The sequence below is a fragment of the Serinus canaria genome, chromosome 21 (genome assembly GCF_022539315.1).
Source record: "Serinus canaria isolate serCan28SL12 chromosome 21, serCan2020, whole genome shotgun sequence".
Taxonomy (NCBI): Eukaryota; Metazoa; Chordata; class Aves; order Passeriformes; family Fringillidae; genus Serinus; species Serinus canaria.
In genome coordinates this window covers 3,324,418-3,345,491 of record NC_066334.1, presented here as the reverse complement: position 1 = coordinate 3,345,491, position 21,074 = coordinate 3,324,418, and the positions used below count along the sequence as shown (strand labels likewise).

At 41.8% G+C, this 21,074-nt stretch overlaps 3 protein-coding genes across 3 annotated transcripts; all 3 read right to left on the bottom strand.

Annotated features, from left to right (window-relative positions):
• Positions 1-678: 678 nt before the first annotated feature.
• LOC127060336 (arylacetamide deacetylase-like 4) lies at positions 679-6,590 on the bottom strand. The gene is made up of 4 exons (XM_050982569.1): positions 5,803-6,590; positions 4,292-4,508; positions 3,047-3,110; positions 679-1,774 (listed from the first exon to the last, which is right to left on the bottom strand). The coding sequence occupies exons 1-4, from the start codon at positions 5,977-5,979 to the stop codon at positions 1,000-1,002; spliced, it is 1,233 nt and encodes a 410-aa protein (XP_050838526.1). The 5' UTR covers positions 5,980-6,590; the 3' UTR covers positions 679-999.
• A 301-nt stretch (positions 6,591-6,891) lies between these two features.
• On the bottom strand, positions 6,892-11,984 carry LOC103820837 (arylacetamide deacetylase-like 4). Its single transcript, XM_009095612.4, has 4 exons — positions 11,601-11,984; positions 9,238-9,454; positions 8,796-8,859; positions 6,892-8,054 (listed from the first exon to the last, which is right to left on the bottom strand). Exons 1-4 carry the CDS (start codon positions 11,775-11,777, stop codon positions 7,280-7,282), a joined length of 1,233 nt encoding a protein of 410 aa, XP_009093860.1. The 5' UTR covers positions 11,778-11,984; the 3' UTR covers positions 6,892-7,279.
• A 1,173-nt stretch (positions 11,985-13,157) lies between these two features.
• LOC103820838 (arylacetamide deacetylase-like 4) lies at positions 13,158-18,921 on the bottom strand. The gene is made up of 4 exons (XM_009095613.4): positions 18,614-18,921; positions 18,020-18,236; positions 15,131-15,194; positions 13,158-14,810 (listed from the first exon to the last, which is right to left on the bottom strand). Exons 1-4 carry the CDS (start codon positions 18,794-18,796, stop codon positions 14,036-14,038), a joined length of 1,239 nt encoding a protein of 412 aa, XP_009093861.3. The 5' UTR covers positions 18,797-18,921; the 3' UTR covers positions 13,158-14,035.
• Positions 18,922-21,074: the final 2,153 nt, after the last annotated feature.

Sequence of the window (21,074 nt, the reverse complement as noted above, 5' to 3'; positions counted from 1 at the left end):
CTGCACTGGATGATCGCCCAACCCTAGAAATTCTGTGATTTTCATGTCCTCAGTCTGGCCATTCTGAGTGTGCTCATTGCTGCTCTTCCTTGCTTTCATCAGCAAGGTGTAATGAAGCATCATGTCAGGGAAAACAGTCTCACCCTGTAAATAAAGCTCAAGCCATGGAGAAAGCACAAATTGAGAGATTCTAGCACAGAATCACTGTACAGATTTTGCAAAAGTTAACACAGGGGGACACCCTTTGTAAGAACATGAAAACATTTTCCTTGATATTCTCTCTTTAAGCTGTACCTTTCAGTACACACAGACCAAGAGCCCAGTTCACTGATCCTTCCTGCCTTTCTAAATCCTGATGTCAGCATTTCATCTCAACACTATATCCTACCCTCTGTGAGCATAGTGGAGACTTTGCAAAATTAAAAAGGACTTTGTAGAGCTAAAATTATTTCAAAATCAGAGCAGCCCTTACTTGCCTGCAGCTAGGTGTGCCCCATCAACTCTGGCCTTGCACTGCTGCTTTTGCAGCCATGGAATATTTTCTCAGTCTCCTCACTGAGATCTTGATCTCTGCCTATTTGTCCAGAGTTTTCCCTCCCTCACTATCTACCCAGCTTATACTTTTTAGATAAATTAAGTCATGCTTTGGAGCATATCAAATGGACATCACAAATAAACTGGCTGTAGTGAGCAGCATTTAATCCAAATCATTCCACATAGATTATTTGTATAGAAGTAAATAATTTAGTAATTGAAGACAAGGAATTAATCAGATGCCAATTTGAAAAAAAACACAGCACATAGAAAAATTGTACTCTCAAAAGATTGAAGCGTCAGAAGTCTCACAAGGAAAAGATCTGTGTTAATTTGAAGTTCATGGATCTTAGAAATAGTCATTTACACATCAAAAGGTGTCACATTCTTGCAGAGCAGCACTACCTGAAGTGTGAGAGCCTAAGCAGTCATTAGTGGGAGAAGCATAATGAAGGAAAGTTCTTTTTACAGGCCCTTTATAAATTCAACAACCCTGTCCAATCCCTTTTTCCCAGACGGAAATGACAAACCACAATAATCAAACAGGTTTATGATCCCATGGAATCCATCCTCAAGGTGGTACCAGGTCACTCGAACCCCGTTGTCCTCCAGCCTCTTCTTGTACAACAAGCCATCGTCCCGCAGCACGTCGTACTCGCAGGTCAGGATGAAAGATTCTGGCAGCTGCTGGATGATTGTGTCTTCAGCCAGCAGTGGGCATAGCGTGGGCTCACGGAGTCTTTTCACTTTCTCAAAAACTTCAGGCTTGAATTCACAGGGCTTGTGTGGTTTGTAGCCTCTGACCTTAAATTCCTCAGGGATGTTGTCTGGACTCACCCACTTCCTATACTTCAGCCTCATGTCTGGAGGAATATGAGAGCCCGCCAAGACCTCTTCTAGATCTGATGTGTTCCCTTGTACATACTGCAAAGAATAGTAAACGGCACGTTCCCGGAAGAGCAGCGGGACTCCCCGGTTCTGTTGGTAGGACGGTAAATTGAAGTCCAGGGCCTGAAGGCCTGGGTAGATGAGGATCTGAGCACGCAGTCTGGGGAGGTCTGACCTGCCTGCCAGGGTCTGGCTCACAGCAGCTGCCAGGTTGCCCCCAGCACTGTCCCCGCAGACAGTGACCCGGGCAGGATCCACGCCGTAGTGCTGCAGGTGCTGCAGGAAGTGCTGGCTGGCGTTCAGACAGTCCTCGTAGGCAGCGGGGTACTTGTGCTCAGGGGCCAAACGGTACCTGGGACACAGAGACAGCAAAAGTGGTACAGACAGATTTTATGAAAAATCCTTCAGCTAAGATCTTTTCTCCTAAGAAGCTGAGAAGCCTCAGAAACGAAATGTAAACAATAATGATCTGCTGCTGTGGAATGCACAAGGTGCATCTTTGATTAGTCTCATGTAGTTGTTTTTAATTAATGGCCAATCACAGTCCAGCTGTCTCAGACTCTCTGGTCAGTCACAAGATTTTCTCATTCCATTTCTTTCCTTGCTAGCCTTCTGATGAAATCCTTTCTTCTATTATTTTAGTACAGTTTTAGTATATTATTTTCTTTTAATACAATATATCAAAAAATAATAAATCAGCCTTCTGAAACACGGAGTCAAGATTCTCATCTCTACCTTTGTCCTGAGACCCCTGCAAACACCACCACCCAAAAGTAACAGAAGGAAATGTCATAAGTGTAAATACAAAATTTCTACAGCATCCTGGTTCTCCCTGTGTTGGACTAAGTTTTCTCTCAGGAAGAAAAACTCATGAAGGTATTTTTATCTACTAAACAGGTGTTGTCCAATGAGTAATCACAGAGAAGTGAGAGCCATAGGATGGGGCTGCAAGAACTTAGCATGGTTGGGATATTCCAAGAGCTGCCCTGATCACAAATTAAGTGATGTAACTTCATTTTTCTCTTCTAGTGTAGACTGCTTCTGGTTTGTGGATTAACTAATTTAATCAATCTGCACCTCACTGTTACTGAGGATATTTCATTTTTATAATTATTTTTTTCTTTATTTAAATAACTGTAACAGTTATATTTTTTAGCATGACTGGCATTAATAGTACTAATTAGTAGTGTTATTACTTACTAGCATTTTATTCTCACTGTTAGAAAGCTCCTTGAAGTTCACAAGGTAATTACACCTATTTAAATGGTTCAGTGAATCATCAGCTTCCAAGTCAGTTTATTAGTCATTTCTCAACACATTGGAACTTTCTTCTGGAAAGCATTCCTTGGTTTTGTGTGCTGCCAGCATAGCTCTGTGTTGGGACACACATGGACCTTACTGTGGGCTGTGTCTGCACTGTTAGCTAATGGAGCAGGGAGAGAAATGAAAAACAAACAGCCCCCTTGGAATTCTGTCTGGACACCTGGGATCCTGGGAAAATTCTGTCTGGACACCTGGTGTCCAGGTCCTGAAGAGGAGCATTCCCACCAGTTGCACATCCCTGCAGTGCTGAGAGGCAGCAAGAGGCAAAAAGGCTTCTCTGGGGCAGCTGGCTGCAACTCACCCCACAGACACCACCAGCGAGCCGCTTTCCTTGGCAATGTACTGGCAGATCCTCTCGTGGGAATCTGAAACACATCAAAGGATGTTTTACTGCCCACAAATGGTCCAGCTCCCCTCATCCCTCTCCCCTCTCCCCCTGCTGCTGCCTCCCTTTGCAGCTCTGGATGGGAAAGCCCAGCCAGAGTTCAGTCTTCCAGCGGCTGGAGGTTATATAACTTTTCTAATTAATCTTTAATTTATCTTTTAATTAATCATAACTAGTATATTAATTATAAGCAGTGTGCTAATCTTAAATCACTTTTAGGCAGCATGTAGCTAACTTTCTTTACACAGACTATTATTGTTGGCTTGATTGGGAAAATCACTGAAACTTTTAAAAGTTTTGCCAAACTAACCCTGATATGCTTCAAAGAACAAGGCCTGGGAGAGGGTGTGAATTGTTGAAGAAGGGCAGAATTTTTGGACTCCAAGGACATTTTGTAGAAACCAGAATATAAAGAAGCAGCTAACAGATGTATGTTGGAAAGTCCATACCAGAGGAAAAATACACTAAGAAAACTAAAGAGGATAGAATAACAATTAATGAAAGAGAAAATTAAGTAATTATCCTAGGCTGACGTTATGACGCTTGTGTTCTGCTTTTGTGTGTTCTGCTTATGCTGGATATTATGTTCTGTGCCTTAATGACTGGCTCTGAAAAGCGAATGTTTTGGTTTTGTTGTCAGCCTGCTCCCCCACGGCTGGCAGGACACACAGACCGGGCAGTCCATAGTGCTGCTGCTTTTTGCTGGGCTTTTCGCTTTGCTCTTGCTTTGCTCCTGCTTTTTGCTTCTGCTCATTAGTTAGTTTAGCTAAGCAGTCCGAATTTTTTCCTGGACTGTTTTTCCTTTCCCCCCTCTTTTTTTTTTTTTTTTTTTAATAAACAGGTTCTTTCCACTTCTCCCCCAGGAATCCTTTCCGAATCAGTTGCTGGGAGGAGCTGTGTGGGTTTGCTTTCTGGAAGGGCCCCCTTTTGGAGGTTTTCTCCCAAATTTGCCCTAAACCAGGACCGTAATTTAGAACAAACAGGCATCAATTTCCTTCCTTCCTAAAAGTATATAAACAGGTGAAAAACTTTTGCATCAGCGTCTGTGTGGAGGCCGGAATTCTGTCGGCCACAAGCACACGGTGTACGCTAAAGCAACGCCTGGCTAGCAGGACAGTGCCGGCGGGCTGTGGCGTTGGCAGAGCCGGTTCGGGGCCGTACCGAGGCTGCAGAAGATCCAGCCGCCGCCGTGGAACAACAGCACGGCGGGCCGCGGCCGCGCGGAGGGCCCGAGGGGCCGGTACAGCCGCACGGGCACCCCCCCGAGCCGCGCCTCCTCCTGCTGCACCCCCGGGGCCGGGTCCGGCCTCCGCCCGGAGAACACCAGGCGCTTGATGGCCAGGCTGCTGCACAGCTCCATCTTCTCAAAAATCCTGCCCTGTTGGGACAGAGGGAGGATAGCCGGGGTGAGATGAGGGGAGACCGCGCACGGACAGCCCTGAGGGGGCAGCCGGTGAGGGGGAAGCAGGAGAAGGGAGAGCGGTGTGAGGGGCAGCCGGTGAGGGGCACAGGAGACAGAAGAACCGTGTGAGGAACAGCTGGTGAGGGGCACCAGGAGAAGGGCACCAGGAGAAGGGAGAGTGGTGTGAGGGGCAGCCGGTGAGGGGCACCAGGAGAAGGGAGAACCATGTGAGGGGCAGCCGGTGAGGGACACCAGGAGAAGGGAGAACCATGTGAGGAGCAGCTGGTGAGGGGCAGCCGGTGAGGGGGAAGCAGGAGAAGGGAGAGCGGTGTGAGGAGCAGCTGGTGAGGAGCACCAGGAGAAGGGAGAACCGTGAGCGGGGCAGCCGGTGAGGGGCACCAGGAGAAGGGCAATTGGAGAGCGGCAACTGGTGAGGGGCAAATGGTGAGGGGCAGCTGGAGAAGGGAGATGGTGAGGGACACTCACTGAAGGGACACCTGGTGAGGGGAATTGGTGATGGGGCTCCTGAAGAGTGAAGGGAATTGCTGATGGAGCTCCTGGAAAGTGACGGGAATTGGTGACAGGGCTCCTGGAGAGTGATGAGCAGTTGGTGAAGGGGCTCCTGGTGAGGGGGAAGGAGGAGAAGGGAGAACCTTGTGAGAGGCAGCTGGTGAGGGGTAGCTGGTGTGGGGACACTCACTGAGGGGACACCTGGTGAGGGGAATTAGTGACAGGGTTCCTGGAGATTGAAGGGAATTGGTGACGGGGTTCCTGGAGAGTGAAGGGTGGTTGGTGAAGGAGCTCCTGGTGAGAGAGGCCTGGCCAGTGCTCCCAAGTGTCCCTCATCCCTCTAAGTTTCTGGGGTTTCTCTTTTTGTCTCCTTTGAAAGCATCCAGTCACCCATTACTGCTACTTCCATTACCCAGCCTCCCATGTTACTGGAAAGCCCCAAGAATGGCCTAAAAACATCATGTGTGCTTAGCTAAAGTGGAAATCAAAGCAATCTCACTTTTTATAAATACTTAATTTTAAATTTAATTAGGGAAGCTCAGCTAATAAAGCTTGGGCTCTAATGGTTGACTTAATAGGTAAAATCTGACTGAGGTCTAACAGAAATGATTTTCCAAACACTGTCCTCTCAAGTCAGCCCCCAGAAGAGAAAAGCCATCATTTAAGCCTTGATAGAGCTGGCAGGATTCTGGTATCTACACGTAGAACAAAATTAAGATCTAACAACATTTCTCACAGAAGTTGCAGCAGAGTTACTCACCAGAGTAGATGTAACAATCAAAGCAAAAACAATAAGTCGAAGTTTTCCGGGATTGCTCACTCCAGGAGGGATGCTCCAATTGGCAAACTCAGTTTGAATTGTTCTTATGATTGCTGATGTGAATGAAGCAACAAAAACCACCAGCAGTATCACTGGCACTAGATAAAAAAATGCCATTTCATGTATCCAGAGGTGATGTGTCTTCACACCGATCTGTGAGTTGGCTTTTTCAGGTAACAGCAAGGCCTGGAGCAGTCCCAGTTGCAAGAGATCTCTCAGGTGTTGCTCACTTTAAAGTCCTTGGAAATGTTGTGCAATGTGCCCAGCAGCTATCACACTGGAGAAGAGTCAATGTGTTTAATTTCCTGTTTATCCTTATGGTAATTGTGGGGCTGATAAAGGGTCTGGTATTAAATACAGAATTATTGGATTGTGGATGATAACAGTGAGTGCTCAGAGACTGAAGCTGATTCCTGAATGAAGTTCTAGTCCATGACAGAGAGCCAGTGAATGTGGAGATTAAAATACCCCTTGCAGCTGATCTGCAGCCAGGACATTCACTTCCTGCATTGTGGGCATGCTTTACGTGGTTTGGCATACATACCTTTAAAAGGGACTTTTAGAAAAGAAATGGGAAGAAGGGAGGGGTGGGGGGCAAAAGGTAAGTAACAGGCTCTGCAAAAGTAAATGCATCCCTCCTATTTTGTTGTTAGATTAATGGGGCTTGAAGCAACCTTGGCTAGACCAAGGTTGACTTGGCTTTGGAATGAGATGAGCTTTAATGTTCCTTCCAGCCCAAACCATTCTGGTTTTAGGATTCTATTCAAGCACAAGTTTTTCAGCATACACATATGTTTGATAAACACAAGAAAACACTTAAAGCATTTTTCAGTTGTAATTTAAGCAAAGCTGTCAATAGGAGTATTTCTGTTGGGAAGAGTTATATTTCTAAAAATCAAGTTAGCTAATGTGACTTCATTTTTTTGAGTATAAAGTACTGGTAAATACAAACAGTACTTTGGCAAACCAACATCTTCTTCAAATTTGGACTCTTAAAGTCAGGTGCTACATGTAGCAGAGAGTACAGGCTGTGCATTATAGCACTGAAGTGTCAGTGTCTTTCTCCTTTGCCAAAACACACACTTCTAGGAAGAATGAAATCATCAAATGTAATTGAATAAAACAGGTCAGACCAGATGTTGGCTTAAAATTTTACTGCATCTTTTATATCTTCTGAGAGAGCAGCACTTGTACTGGACAAGTGTCTAGTCCAAACAGATGATTAAAATAGGGAGATTGCACATGGACTACTTCAGACAGCACTAAAAGAAACTATTCTTGAAATGTCTTTTATGGTGATCACACTGGCATAAATGCTTATTAACAAATTGTCCTATATGAACTTCTTATATGGAATTTAGAAGCATGAAAGACCACAGAAATTTGGCAGTTCTTACAGAAACAAAGAAAAATGTTGCTATAAGCTTCTTAGAAAATTCACAATGCTGTCAAGGCCCCTTTTTCCAGATGTAAATGACAACCAGTTACTATTAAATGAGTTTATGATCCCATGGAATCCATCCTCAAGGTGGTACCAGGTCACTCGAACCCCGTTGTCCTCCAGCCTCTTCTTGTACAACAAGCCATCGTCCCGCAGCACGTCGTACTCGCAGGTCAGGATGAAAGATTCTGGCAGCTGCTGGATGATTGTATCTTCAGCCAGCAGTGGGCACAGCGTGGGCTCACAGAATCTCTTCACTGTCTCAAAAACTTCAGTTGTGCAGTCAAGTAGCACACGTGGTTTGTAGCCTCTGACCTTAAATTCCTCAGGGATGTTGTCTGGACTCACCCACTTTTGATATTTTAATTTAATATCTGGAGGAATATGGGAACCTTCCAAGACCTCTTCCAGTTTTGCTGCATTTCCATTTAGATACTGCAGCATGTAGAAAGCAGCACGTTCCCGGAAGAGCAGCGGGACCCCCCGGTTCTGTTGGTAGGACGGTAAATTGAAGTCCAGGGCCTGAAGGCCTGGGTAGATGAGGATCTGAGCACGCAGTCTGGGGAGGTCTGACCTGCCTGCCAGGGTCTGGCTCACAGCAGCTGCCAGGTTGCCCCCAGCACTGTCCCCGCAGACAGTGACCCGGGCAGGATCCACGCCGTAGTGCTGCAGGTGCTGCAGGAAGTGCTGGCTGGCGTTCAGACAGTCCTCGTAGGCAGCGGGGTACTTGTGCTCAGGGGCCAAACGGTACCTGGGACACAGAGACAAGAAGGAAATATGAGTTTTAAATGTATTGCTAAAGTCATGGTTCCTGCAACCAGGAACACCCTGATTTCTGCAGAGTTTTAATTGTCTCCATAGGATTACCATCAATAAGATTAGGTGGTGCAGATTATTTTATTGTGATATCATCTGTTTATGGTGTCTCTTAGGTCTTTAACAACACTGGAATACTCAGCTGCTAACTAAATGTAGGTTTTATTGACAATAATTTACTTACTTTCTGCTTCAGTTTTTCATGGGTTGGACACAACTGACTTCTGGTTTATATCTTTTTTACATAAATTATGTTACAAATCTCTGTAATCTGAACTATTATGCCAGTCTTTTGATAATGTATTAGCTTGTCATTCACAATGTGCTTCTCTTAAGTATCAAGCAGGCTTTCCTTGAATAAGTGTTAAGGAGATCACATAGCTCACAATCTATTTACAATCAGTTTTGAGTTTGGAACTTGAAAATTTTCATCCAAAACTTCCTTTTCCAGCTAGATATCCCAAAGTGTAATTTGTGATGTAATCAGACAGTGAAAACAGCCCAAATGAGTCTTCAGTGTCTCCAAGCAACAGCAAATGAAGTTGTAAATCACATACTTGAGAAGTCCCACAGACACATTTATCTGAGGAAGATTCTTGCTATGACTGAGAGGACAGGAGGGGATATTTACACTATAGGAAACAAGCTCTCAGAATCAGCATGAGCCAAGACTCACCCCACAGATACAACCACAGATTCACTTTCTCTGGCAATGAAACGGCACAGTTCTTCATGGGTCTCTGAAAGAGATTTGGTGGGGTTTGGGTTTAGGTTGGGCTGCATTTTATCTCCAGAGAAGAGATGTTATCTATTGGACAAATCAAAGAATTGCAAGAAGGAAATGCTCTCTACTTTTCCCTGCTGCTTCCTACAAAGCTCCTCAGTTCTTTTGTACCCTCCTCATCTTCCTATTTCAGTATTTTTTCCCCTTATTTCATTGTCCTGTAAGAAAAATCACGTGATCCACCCAAGATGCCTTATTCTGGCAGCAAGAATTACGAGATTGAACCTGTGGTTATATTCAAAGTTTGAAACTGCTACAGATCAAGAAACAACCAACTTTACTTATTATGGAGTATGTATTTCTTTAACTAAAATATTTCTGGTAGATATCTTACCAAGACTTCCAAATACCCATCCTCCTCCATGAAAAAACACAACTCCTCTCCTTTGGCTGGCAGATGGAGCCTTAGGCTGGTAAATCCTTACAGGCACCTTCTCAAACCACAGATCCTTGATGAAAAGCTTTGGGTCCGCCCCCAGAGTCTTTCTTCCTTGTATGTACCGCACAAAGCTCACCTGAGTGCAGATGCCAAAGTTTTCCAAAATCTTTCCCTGTTCAAAGGCAAAGAGAACAGAGAGCTCACTCAAGAGACCCTGTGCTTTCCAAAGGAAAGGAACTGTGTGGACAGTAAACTCACAGTGCCTAAGTCATGGGTTTTTAGGGCAGTAATGAACTAATGGAATAGCTGTACAGGTATAGGAGAAAACTGAACAAGTAACAGCAGCATCAGGAGGGGTTATAGAGTTACATGAATGAAGAACAGAACCCCAAACAATGCAACAATAACAGACTGGTGAGATAGAATCCTCTGCTTCCTCAGCAGGTCCTTTACCTAACTTTGAAAGCAAGTTTGGTTTTCACTGGTTATTCTATCCTTCCCCCCCCGGATGATGTGGAAACATAGCAAAAGATGATCATTTTGGTGCTGATTTTCATGGTACAGACACTTGCCCAAAGTAGAGTTGATTAAGTTAAGAATATGTTTGATAATTGCTTTTTGATCCATTTCCTAAGTCTCACTGGTGTGTGCCATGCACTGACAAGAAGATCCTGACGTATTTAGTAGGAATGAACTTATCTTAATTCTCTGTGCCATAGGGATATTCATGCCAGATACCAGACAATGAATACAAATCAGAGCTAGTGCTCCGACATAACTTTGCATAAATAAAAGGCATATCCTCTGTTTTGAAATGCATTGTTCAGCCATGCCAGTCTGTACTTTGGTCCTTAGGAATATTTGGATCAAGTTCATATTACTCAAGATTCTGTTATGAATATTTCTTATCAGCCAGCCACATTTGCATGGATTGTCAATAGTGTCATAACTCTAAATATATTTATCTACAAAAGGCTGTTTTTTTCAGCAATTACAGATATTTGTAATATTCTCCATGTCTGAACTTGAGGAAAGATTTCTTGAAGAAACGAAGACATTTTGCAAGGTAGTGATTTTAATTTTTTACAGAAACTAGGCTTAGTGTCTCCAGTTGTATGATAAAATTATTTATTCTTTTGTATTTGCTATTTTCCAAGCTGGAATGGAACAATACCAAGGATATTTTAACTTTTACATTCAACTTGTTTGTTTTCTTTCACCCCGTGTTGCTTACATTGCAGCATACAATGCTGGTTTATGGTGGGCAGTGGATTGATGATTAAAAGAGAACTGGCTTTTCCAGATGCTTAATTGATGCAATCTCTTTCTAATTATAACTTCTGTGCAGCCAAAACATGAGAATACATATATCTAGAATTCTTTACTATGGTTGACCATAATCTAGAATATTTCTGACAGAGATTTTTTTCTTTTTGTTTTCCATTTTAAATTTTAAAAAGCTTGTATCTCTTTGCAGATATTCCATTAAATTAATTTAGTAAATACATGCACAACCTCTGTTACCTCCTGTCTAATGCCATGTCTCATCAGAGCATCTCTACACCTATCATTACATAGAAACACCTGTGATTCAGTGAGCTCCTCTGTCAGCAGAGCTCACCAGATGCTGAGTGCTCCTCTTGGAGACTGATTATCTTCCCACACATTTGCAAGCTGCTTCACCTGGAGAAGATGGGCTGGTCAGAGCCCCTCATTCCCATCAGGCAATCCTGCTTAGTTGCTGCAGGAGTTATATAAATGTGCTTTGGGGAGAAGAATTCCTTCAGCTCCTCTTGAACAACGTTACCTAATTTTGTCACTTGTGTGACAGAAACTTTTCCTTCCCAAGGCTAATTCTGAAATGTTCAGCTTCTCACTTCATATTCAAAATAAATACAGAATTCTCATCCCCATGCCCACAAAAAGCTTGGCAGCACAGGCCAGAGACATGTGGTATAGTCTGAGCCAAGAAAGGAAATACAAATGATCCAACGTGGATAAACATTATAAATCAAATGATTGCTAGGTCAGCTCGAGTCAGGGCAGAAGCACAGTCAGACTTTCACACACTTGTGTTAAGGCAGCATTTAGATACCGCCTAAGATAAAGCTGGGCAGGACTGGGTTAGAGGAGTGCAGTCTCAGAAGTCTGGCAAAAGTTTCTTTAGCAACACTCAGCTCAGTAAAACACGCAGCATGACAGCAATGCCCTGCTTTGCTCTCTGGAACCTAATTCCATGCAGGCTTCTAGCACAGTAGTAAGTTTAAAATCTACAGGTTGTCTGTTCTTCCCCCCAAAATCACACCACGTTCACTTACCACCACAGCTGTGCATATTAAAATTATATGAATGATTCGGAGCTTTGCAGGCTGAGTCACTCCAGGAGGAATTTCTGAGTTGGAAAAATCAAAATTAATTGCCCCTATGACCAACAATATAAATGAAGCAAGAAAACCAACTAAGAATAACACCAGCACTGTGAGTACAACTGCCATTTTGCTGAACTGCAGTGATCTGACTTGTCTTTGATTTGACTTTCCAATATATATTTGTCTTGTTACTTCCTGATTCTTTGTTAATCTTCCTGTTCTTTGTTTGCTCCAGTAAAAACCTTTCTCCCCCCTTTCACAAATACATTAGCAGGTATCTTTCCCTCTCTCACTTTCTTTCCCCCCATTCCTGTTATCTTACACAAGATAAGTTGGTCAAAGTCCTTGATTTGTCAGTAGATCTATGCCAGCAGCATTTTGGAATTTTTGCAAGAAACCAGTGCTTAGCTGGGAGAAGGGTGTTAGGAATGACCTGCTTTACTATCAAATTAGTTGGAGGTGGAAAATGGACAGAGGGCATTTGTGTGCTTTGAGTTTGTGGCACTGTAAAACACCCATCTGGAGAATTTCTTCAGGAGTGGGAACCTGCATGAGATGATTGTCACTCAAAAGGGCCAAAGGGATTGTCAGCAGTGCTCTTTGGAAAGGTGCTTTAGAAAATTCTGTCATTAATTCTGTCATTACCCAGCTCAGTTCTTTTTAGTATTTGTGCTCTCTTCTAACAGAAGAACATGCTTTAAAAAAGCCACAGGAAGTTGTCTTAGATTCATGATTAGGTGACCCTGTTGCAGGTAACTTTCAGTAACTCTACATGCAACAAATACAGCTGAGAATGACTTAAGATAGCCAGTGATTAAAGAGTTCTGAATCAAACTGCTTTATCTTGTTCTTGCTGAGGAGTAGGATTGTGCTAATGTGGAGAAGGTGTACTTTAAATTATGCAAATGAATTAATTGTGAATCTAAGTCTGCAGCTCTTCAAACAGCTAGGATGTCAGAACATTTAAATTGCAAATTCATGGGGAAAGAAAAGAGGTAAAAAAATCTAACCTTATTAGGTAGCAATGAGGGGTCTTGGGGTTTTTTTAATTTGTTGTTGTTGTTGTAAAGTCAAATTATAAGTGATGGGGGGAAAGTACCATGTCATTTTAGTTACAAAACTTTATAAAAATTTAATTTCATATTGTTTCTCTAGTGGGAAGTTGAGTGTTTTTAATAGGGCATATGGTCATCATAAAATATTCTGAAGTAGAAGGAAATCTTGTTTCAAAAATCAGCAGAAACCCAGATTTGAAAAAAAAATAGTCCATCAGCAGTGTTTGTGGACTTTCAGTTTGTATTGTGTTTTCACAGTTGTGTGGTTACATCTAATTGTTTGGTAGGTTAATTACTGACCACAGCACAGCTGTGACCAGGTAAAAGCAGCAGGATTGTGGTGTCTGCCTGCCTGTGTTGTTTTGTTCTCTCACTATGGGAGGGGCATTTCTGTTGGGTTCATCAGTCAGTATGTGTTTAGCAAATGTAACTCTCACTCTTATAACAGAAATATTTGCAGTGCTAGTTTTTTATTTTGTTGTTCTTGAAAGCATCACAGAATCACCATAGCATTACAGTGATAATATAGATAAAATTGTGCTTCTCTGCCTTCTTTACATGATTTTCAGATTTTTTTCAACACAGCAGAACAGGTAACCTTGAGCATAAGATAATCTTGAAAGAAAAATGGGTTATGGAAAAGTCTCACCTCTGCACTTCTCTGATATCCACACACTCATTGAAGTTCAGAGATTCCAGTTTGAGAATGAAGTTTCAAAATGAAACATCATTTCTCAGATCCCAAACAAAATCAAACTCATGCTAGTGCCAATTTAGGATTTCTGCTCCAAACAGGAGCCTTCCTTTTGACTTCCCATTTTCTGGAGCAGTGTAGTTTTTGTAGAGACTAAACCTGGAAATTAAATTCATGGCTGCAATTTCAGTGTCTGCTGTAAGACTTCAAAGTAGCTGAGTTCTCCATCTGATACCATCAACACCTCCTGTCTGTCAAAGGGCCAAAGCTGACCTTAGTTGTCTTCAGCATTTCTGGGCTGTTGAAGTGTCTTCATGGAGATTCTTGTCTCTTGCCTTCAGTGTGTGCCAGCTGTGCAAAGATCCTGGAATTGCTGTAGTTTTAGTGAAACAGGATGTTCTAGGTGCCTTGCCTTTTCACTTCAGTCTTATTGGTGTGTTTTTACAAGAATATTTTCTAGAATGGTGGCACTTCAAATAATCTTAACATTTGTTTGAGAGTCACTACAGAAGCAGAAATCAGAAACTAAAAAATGCAGTCAAAATCCAAACGATAAATCAAAGGTGTTTATAACCCTTGCCAAGAATAAATTCATAGACACTGCATGACTTGCACCTTTCTTTTGAAAAATACTTCTATAAACTGTTTATATAATTCACAGTACTGTCCATTATCTTATTTCCAGATAAAAAGGAAAAAATCCCATAGCCAAAAAAGGCTAAAATTCCATGGAAGGCATTCTCACAGTGATACCAGGTCACTTGAACACCATTTTCCTCTAGTCTCTTCTTGTATAACAGACCATCATCTCTCAACACATCAAACTCACAGGTCGCAATGTAGGACTCAGGGAGCTGGCAAATAATGGAATCTTCAGCTAACAGTGGGGAAAATGTCATTTCTAAAATTTCTTTGACAGCTTCATGGACTTCAGGTTTATATGATGCAGGTTTTGGTGGTACATAGCCTCTAACCTTAAATTCATCAGGAATAAGGTCAGCACTTATCCATTTTTTATACTGGTGTCTCATACAATCAGGAACATGGCAGTTTTGTAGAACATCTCTCCAATATGTGGGTTTTTTGTTAAGGTAACGAAAACAGAGGTAGATGATCATCTTCTGGGTCAACACGGGGACAAAAGCGTTCTGCTGGTAGGAGGGCAATTGGAAATCCAGGCCCTGGAGTCCTGGGTAAAGCAGGACCTGAGCACGTACTTTTGGCAGATCTCTATGATTCAGCAGGATTTGGCAAATAACTGTAGCAAAATTAGCCCCACAGCTGTCACCACTAATGATGATGAGACCAGGATCCACGTGATACTCTTCTAAATTCCTCATGAAGTATAAGGTGGCATTGAGACAGTCAGAATATTGCCCTGGGTAGGAATGTTCAGGAGCCAGACGGTACCTGAAATGTTCAAGTGTCAGTGGAGTTACAAACATTCAATTTGTGTTGTTTGCAGTTGCTGTGGTAGTTAGGCAGACTTTTTTTCTTAATTTTAAAGATGATATTTGGGTTTAACTAACATAGATTGGAAGGCCAAACTAATGATGTGACAGCTCTTTTAGAATACTTTGCCTATAAACACATTTCTAAATGAAATGAAAGGTTTAAGTCAAAAATAGGGATGGGGTCTGAAAGAGTAAATATTTTCAGCATATTTTTCAGAAGAGTTTCAACTGAGAGCTGTATTCCCATAAATACTTCTATGGCAAAATAGCACTTACCCAACAGACACAACCACTGAGTTGCATTTTTTCGCCATATAGCGGCATACTCTTTCAAAGGCTCCTAGAGAGAAAGTTTAGCAGAAATGATGATTTGAAAATCAAATCTCCTTTTGAAATGAAAATACAGATCCTTGAACATGTGCTACGTAGAAGGCACTGCAAGATGAGTCTGATAAGGAACTTGTGCTATGGAATGTGGTCTTTACACATTTATACTTTTTCTGTTGGCCAGTGGCTCTCAGGGCATCACACAAACGTGAGGATGGTGATACTGGGGAAACCCAGAAATCTGTCTGGTATGGTCTGGTATGGTCTCACATCTCACTTGGTGGTCAACAAAAGGTGTCTAAGGAGAGTGTAAGCTGAGGACAAACAGGAATAAGGAATTTGAGGCTCAGGGTGCTCCTTTGAGACAGAAGCTATCTTTATACCTAATGCCCTTCATTAGCATTTCTTCTGTGAATTACCCAAACCACTTGTTAAGCTCATGATTTTAACATTAACCGTAACAGCTTTGTGCAAAGAGGAGCTCTCTCACTTGCTTACAAAGGTGTGAAGAGCCATTTCTAGTTGCTCCTTTTGTACCTGGCATTCACTGCTTCCACATGGTGGAATTCTTGTACTGTAAGAAATGGTGGATAATCCTTCCCTGTTTAACTTCTCTTGCTTCTCATGATTTTATAGTCACTTAGTGTATCTGTCTTTATGCACCTTTTGCAGCCTGAAGAGTCATAGTTCATTCACATATTCTCTGCCCAGAAGCACTTTTCTCACCTAGGCATCCTCTCCAAGTCTTTCCAGTACTGCTTTATCATTTTTGAGGAGTGGGAAGCAGAGCTATAAGCACTATGCTGTATTTAGATACACCATGGATTTATTACAGTGGCATAAAAAAATTTCTTGTTTTGTCTTTCCTCTCCTAGTAATAATTACTAGCATTTTGTTTGCTTTTTGACTGCTACTGTGCACTATGTCAACAATTTCAGGTAACTTCCTACCATATCCCAAGAGCTCCTTCCTGCTCCTGCTTGGAGTCCATTATTTCATTTATAAGGTCAGAATGCTCTGCTCATCTGTTTGACTTCTCTACATGCCATTTCTCCTGTCATTTTATTGTCTGATCCTCTGCTGTCATACAGACCTTCTGCAGTTTTTCAGCCATCCATTTATGACCCTCAGAGGATTTAATACCACATCACCTTGCACCATCTTTTCTGTTTGAATAAATTGAATGAATAAATTGATTAGCATTGCTCCCAGTGCAGATCTCCTTTTGGGAATCTCACAGGAACTTCCCATAACCCATCTTTTTTCTGTCTTTCAATCAGCTCTAATCCAAATGAAAGACCTTCCCTCTTGTGTCATGGGTGTGTAGCCTCTTTAGGAGACTCTTCTGGAAATCAAAGTGGGTTTTAGCAACTCAGTCTCCTTTATTCATGTATTTGCTGACTTAAAAAACTTAAATTGATGAAACTGATAAAGAGTGGGTTTCAATTAGATATTAGGAAGAAATTCTTCCCTGTGAGGGTTGTGAAGCCCTGACCCAGGATGCCCAGAGCAGCTGTGGCTGCCCTGTCCCTGGAAATGTTCAAGGCCAGGTAGGATGGGGCTTGGAGCAACCTGGAATAGCAGAAGGTGTCCCTGCCCATGGTGGGGACTTGGAATGAGAATGAGACTTAAGTTCCCTTCCACTCAAACTATTTAACAATTCTAGGATTTGAGAAGTATGACATCCCTCTGAGGAATAAGCCATAGTTATCTGTCCACTGATTCTTTTCAGTGTGGCATCTGCTAATTTGCTGGTTGCAGACTTCAGGCTTCCTAGGCTGGAGATTCCCAAAGGCCTGTCATCATGTTGTTTTCCTGTCATCAAACACCAAAAGGAATTGAAGCCAAAGGTCAGGTCACACTCTCTGTGTACAGGTATGCCTGTTACATCAAACCATGCCATGTGAACAGGGACTCACTGTGCAATTTGTGGTGTGTTTTTTCCTTCCAGTGAGAGGAATTCCCCTGTCACTTAGATCACAGAGTGCCTGCCCTCCCTGAGTCCTCACTGCCACCCAGACTAACTCTAGACATGAGCCTGGCACTCCTCCCAGGCTCCTGTGCCCTAAGTACAGCAGGGTGGGTTAACTGTGCCCCAGTGCAGAGGGGAACCCACAACACAGGAGTTATGTCATGATTCCTGCACAGGGCTGAAGGATGCCAGGAAATTCAAGTCTGCCCAGTATAGTGCAGACCTACCTTTTGAAACAGTAAAGGATTCAAACCCCTCAAATTGCACTGCCTGACCCCTGGAATGAAGTTCAGATTTCCATCTTAGGGGCCTTGGCTTGCAGAGAAGGCACTCGGAGCCTTAGCTTCTCAGAAGATCCTGAGCACTCAGGGAGCTGAACTCCCAGCTGCTGAGACAAGAGTTGTCTCCCTTTCTGGAAAAGAAATCAAGTATCCTCTGCCATGTCACCAAAAGAATCAAACTTCCCCAAATTGCTCCTTTGTTATTTATATTTTCCTTCCTTTGGATTCCTTGTTTGCATGAATGGGAATTTATTTACAGATTTTTTAAAATGTATTTAAATCCTTCCTTGGCCCCATATTATATCTTTTCTGTAAGATAGGGTAGTCTTAGTAGAGCAGCATTCCTCACTGAGAGCTGAGAGCAGCGTGAGGGATTTCTGGATCACAGGTCTTTTGCCCAAAGGAGGCAGAGATGGGACTGCCTTTAACACGAGACTGTTCATTCCACAAATACTTTCCAGTTTGCACTGAGCAAAGACTGATGACACAAGGAAGGACAGGGCAGACACAGACTGACACATGCCTGAAGGCAAAAATGTAAAGGTTTGGATTTGACTTGAAAAATAAAACTTGCCCATTTCTTACTAATGCTCCCAAATGTGCCAGCGCCTCCATGAAAATAGAGAATTCCTCTTCTTTTGCCAGTGGGGGGCCTTTTGGGCTGATAAATCCTCAAGGGTACCTCATCTACTGTGAGGTCTTTGATAAGCAGCTTGGAATCTCTCCATGGAGGTATCCCATCGAGCACTGCTCGCAGTATGGTTAAATCATTGCAGATCCCCAGCTTCTCCAAAATCTTTCCCTGTAGACAAGAAAGAATTTGGAAGAAGAGGAGTAATGTTGGCTTGTTTCTGAACAGACAGCACTATTCTATGTACATGCAGTTCAATATGTATAGGATACATCTAGGTATTTGTTTTAAATTTTCATATGAAACAGTTTCCCAGCATAAAGTGGCTGCAGTTTGACTGAAAAAATCTAAAGAAGCTTTTAAGATTAGTCATATTAATTTTATGAGTTAATTTACCACGTTTTGGATTCATATATCAATGCTGACAGGTTTCAGGAACATAAATTGCTTTTTTCTTTTTTTTTTCCCTTAAGTAAAACATTTTCCTCTTGCTCCCAAATTTCCTACCTAAGCAAAAGTGAAATCCCAGTTTAAGAATTTTAACTTACCGTGACCATGGTTGTGATCATCAAGGAGTAGAAAAAACGAAGCTTTAGAGGTTGCTCAATTCCAGGTGGCAGTTCTAAGTTGAAAAAACCGTATAATACAACCCCCCAAAACAGTGCTGGTATTAAAACAGGAGAAATAAAAAACATTCCTATAATTGCTAAAGTTGTATAAATGGATGCCATTTCACTTCAAAACAGGAGAGAATGCTATAAAACTTGGTTAAGCCCTGTTTTCAAGTGCATCTAAGGTGTCTTCACAGAAGACTGAGTGCTCGGTTCATATGCAGAAATTAAATGTTTATTAATGTTGCAATGCAATGTAATGCAATTTTCTCCACCCTTCTTTTGCTAATGATACTATTCACAACACTTGTATGCCTCATTTATACCCTTCACAAAAGGTGGGACTCAAACTGTATGGAAGTGATTAATACTATGAGCTTTTCACTAACAAGGAGAAATAAGTATTCAGAGGGGCCTTGATTTGAAGATGGTCTTTGTGGTTTGGAGTGGATTCATTTTGGATGGACATTCCTGTTGCAATGTTAAATTTTAGTGATGTGGGGCTACTTGCATTTGTCATCAAAGCATATAAACACTTCTTTGAGAAGAAAAATACTCAAATCCACAAATTTTTATAAACTCTGTTTCATAGGGGAGTACACTGTCACATCCATGCTTTAATTTTTGTTTAAATAAGAGTATATTTGCTCTGTGTTTAAAATCAGTGCAAGCCTGAATATACACAAAAGTCTCTCCAGACACTTGAGGGCATGTTTGTAGATTGAAGCCACTGTTGCTGCTGGCAAAAGCTTTTAAGCAATTAACCCTCAGAGTTTCATATTCACTGTAATTCTTGCTTGCAGTTCAGTGTAGAGGTATTATGAATACATCTGTATTGATGAGGGATTGGTAACAGTTGGTGGCAGTTGTTTGGTGAAGTAATTTTTCTGTTTTTTGTTATGTTTTCTACATGACTTTAAATTTACAGTTGCTAAACATTTTGTGCCTTGGCTTTTAAAGTGGAATTCCAGTCTGAAAACTGAATTAGTCTTTAGTTTCATTAGCACAGTATTTAAATGAAAGCAATTCTGACAGCTGATTTGCACAACATTGGCTTGTGAAGGTAAGGATGTGTGGGATGGAGCAATGTCATAAATTTGTGCCAGGGTTTGTGAAATAGGGAGATGATTAGAGCCTTTTCTGGGCTGATTGGTTGATTTGGAGCCTTTCCCTTCCACAGAGCACAAATTTAGGATACCAGTAGTTAAAATGTTAGGCTGCAGAGTATTGAAGCCAAACCCAGATGCCCATGGCCAGTGCTCAGTTTGTCCTAAGCTCATCAGATGTTCTCCACAGGGCTCTGCAGCACAGCTGGGGCAGCCCAGTGGTGTTTGTGGTTATTAGTTGTAGAAATGTTTCCCTGTAGTGTGATATTATAGCACAGCCTGTGGGGATTTGGCTTTGTTTTGCCATATATTCCTGTAAGAACAGCACAGTGTAACGAAGTGCTGATTTCTTATATCTGTGCCATCAGTCAAGATAAATTCCCACATGGATATCAGCTCTGAATCTTGTATTTCAGCATTCTTGAGGATTTCTTATATTTGAATCCTCAGACGAGGCAATTTCTGTGCTTTCTAAAGAACCTTTAATCAAGAATAAAAAATTCGTAAAGGCACTTAGTACTTCAGTGGCAGTAAATGAAACTTTTAAAGGTAACCAAAGGCAATTAAACACCTGTTATTTATGTGATCAGATGATGAAAGCCTTATACCAAAGAGCACATGTCTGTCGGCTGTTATCTCTATGAGCTCTTGCTGACACTGTTTTGACACAAGACTTCTTCTGTTCAGTGAGTCAGTAATTAATCAGCTTTAATCAAAACCAAAACATCTCACACATGCCTCCTCTGTTTTGAAACCTTGATGGACTGATAGAGTAGGAGGAAAACTGCTTTACTGTCTTTTTATTTAAAAATAAATTTACAAAGGGACAGTTAGGAGTTTTTTGTTCATTTGCTTTTTGTTGTTAGGCCCTGGCAGTCATCTATAGAATCTGTTGTAAAGTCATGACAATCTGAACAAAAATCTTTCAGTTCTGCATTACAGCCCTTCTGTTGCTAAAGAAATGTTGGTGAATCAATGTTTTAAAATATTATCCTAATGTTTTAATCTCTTTGTATGTTATACTGTTAGAGTATACTCAGCATGTGAACTTAGAGCATGTTCTAGCTCTGTGCTGTTTGCACCTCCAGTCCTCCTTGTCCTGTTAATTCAATGTCCAAGTTTATCCAGAATCACGTAAATCCCATGATCTGAGAGCTGCTTGGTCCTTCTGGGGATGTTTATGTTGACAATTGTGTGATGATGCTTGGTGCCTTATATTCTATATATTTCATCTATTTCCAGTCTGGCCAGCCATTTCTGTACCCAGAGGATATCTATGGTCAGTGTCAGAT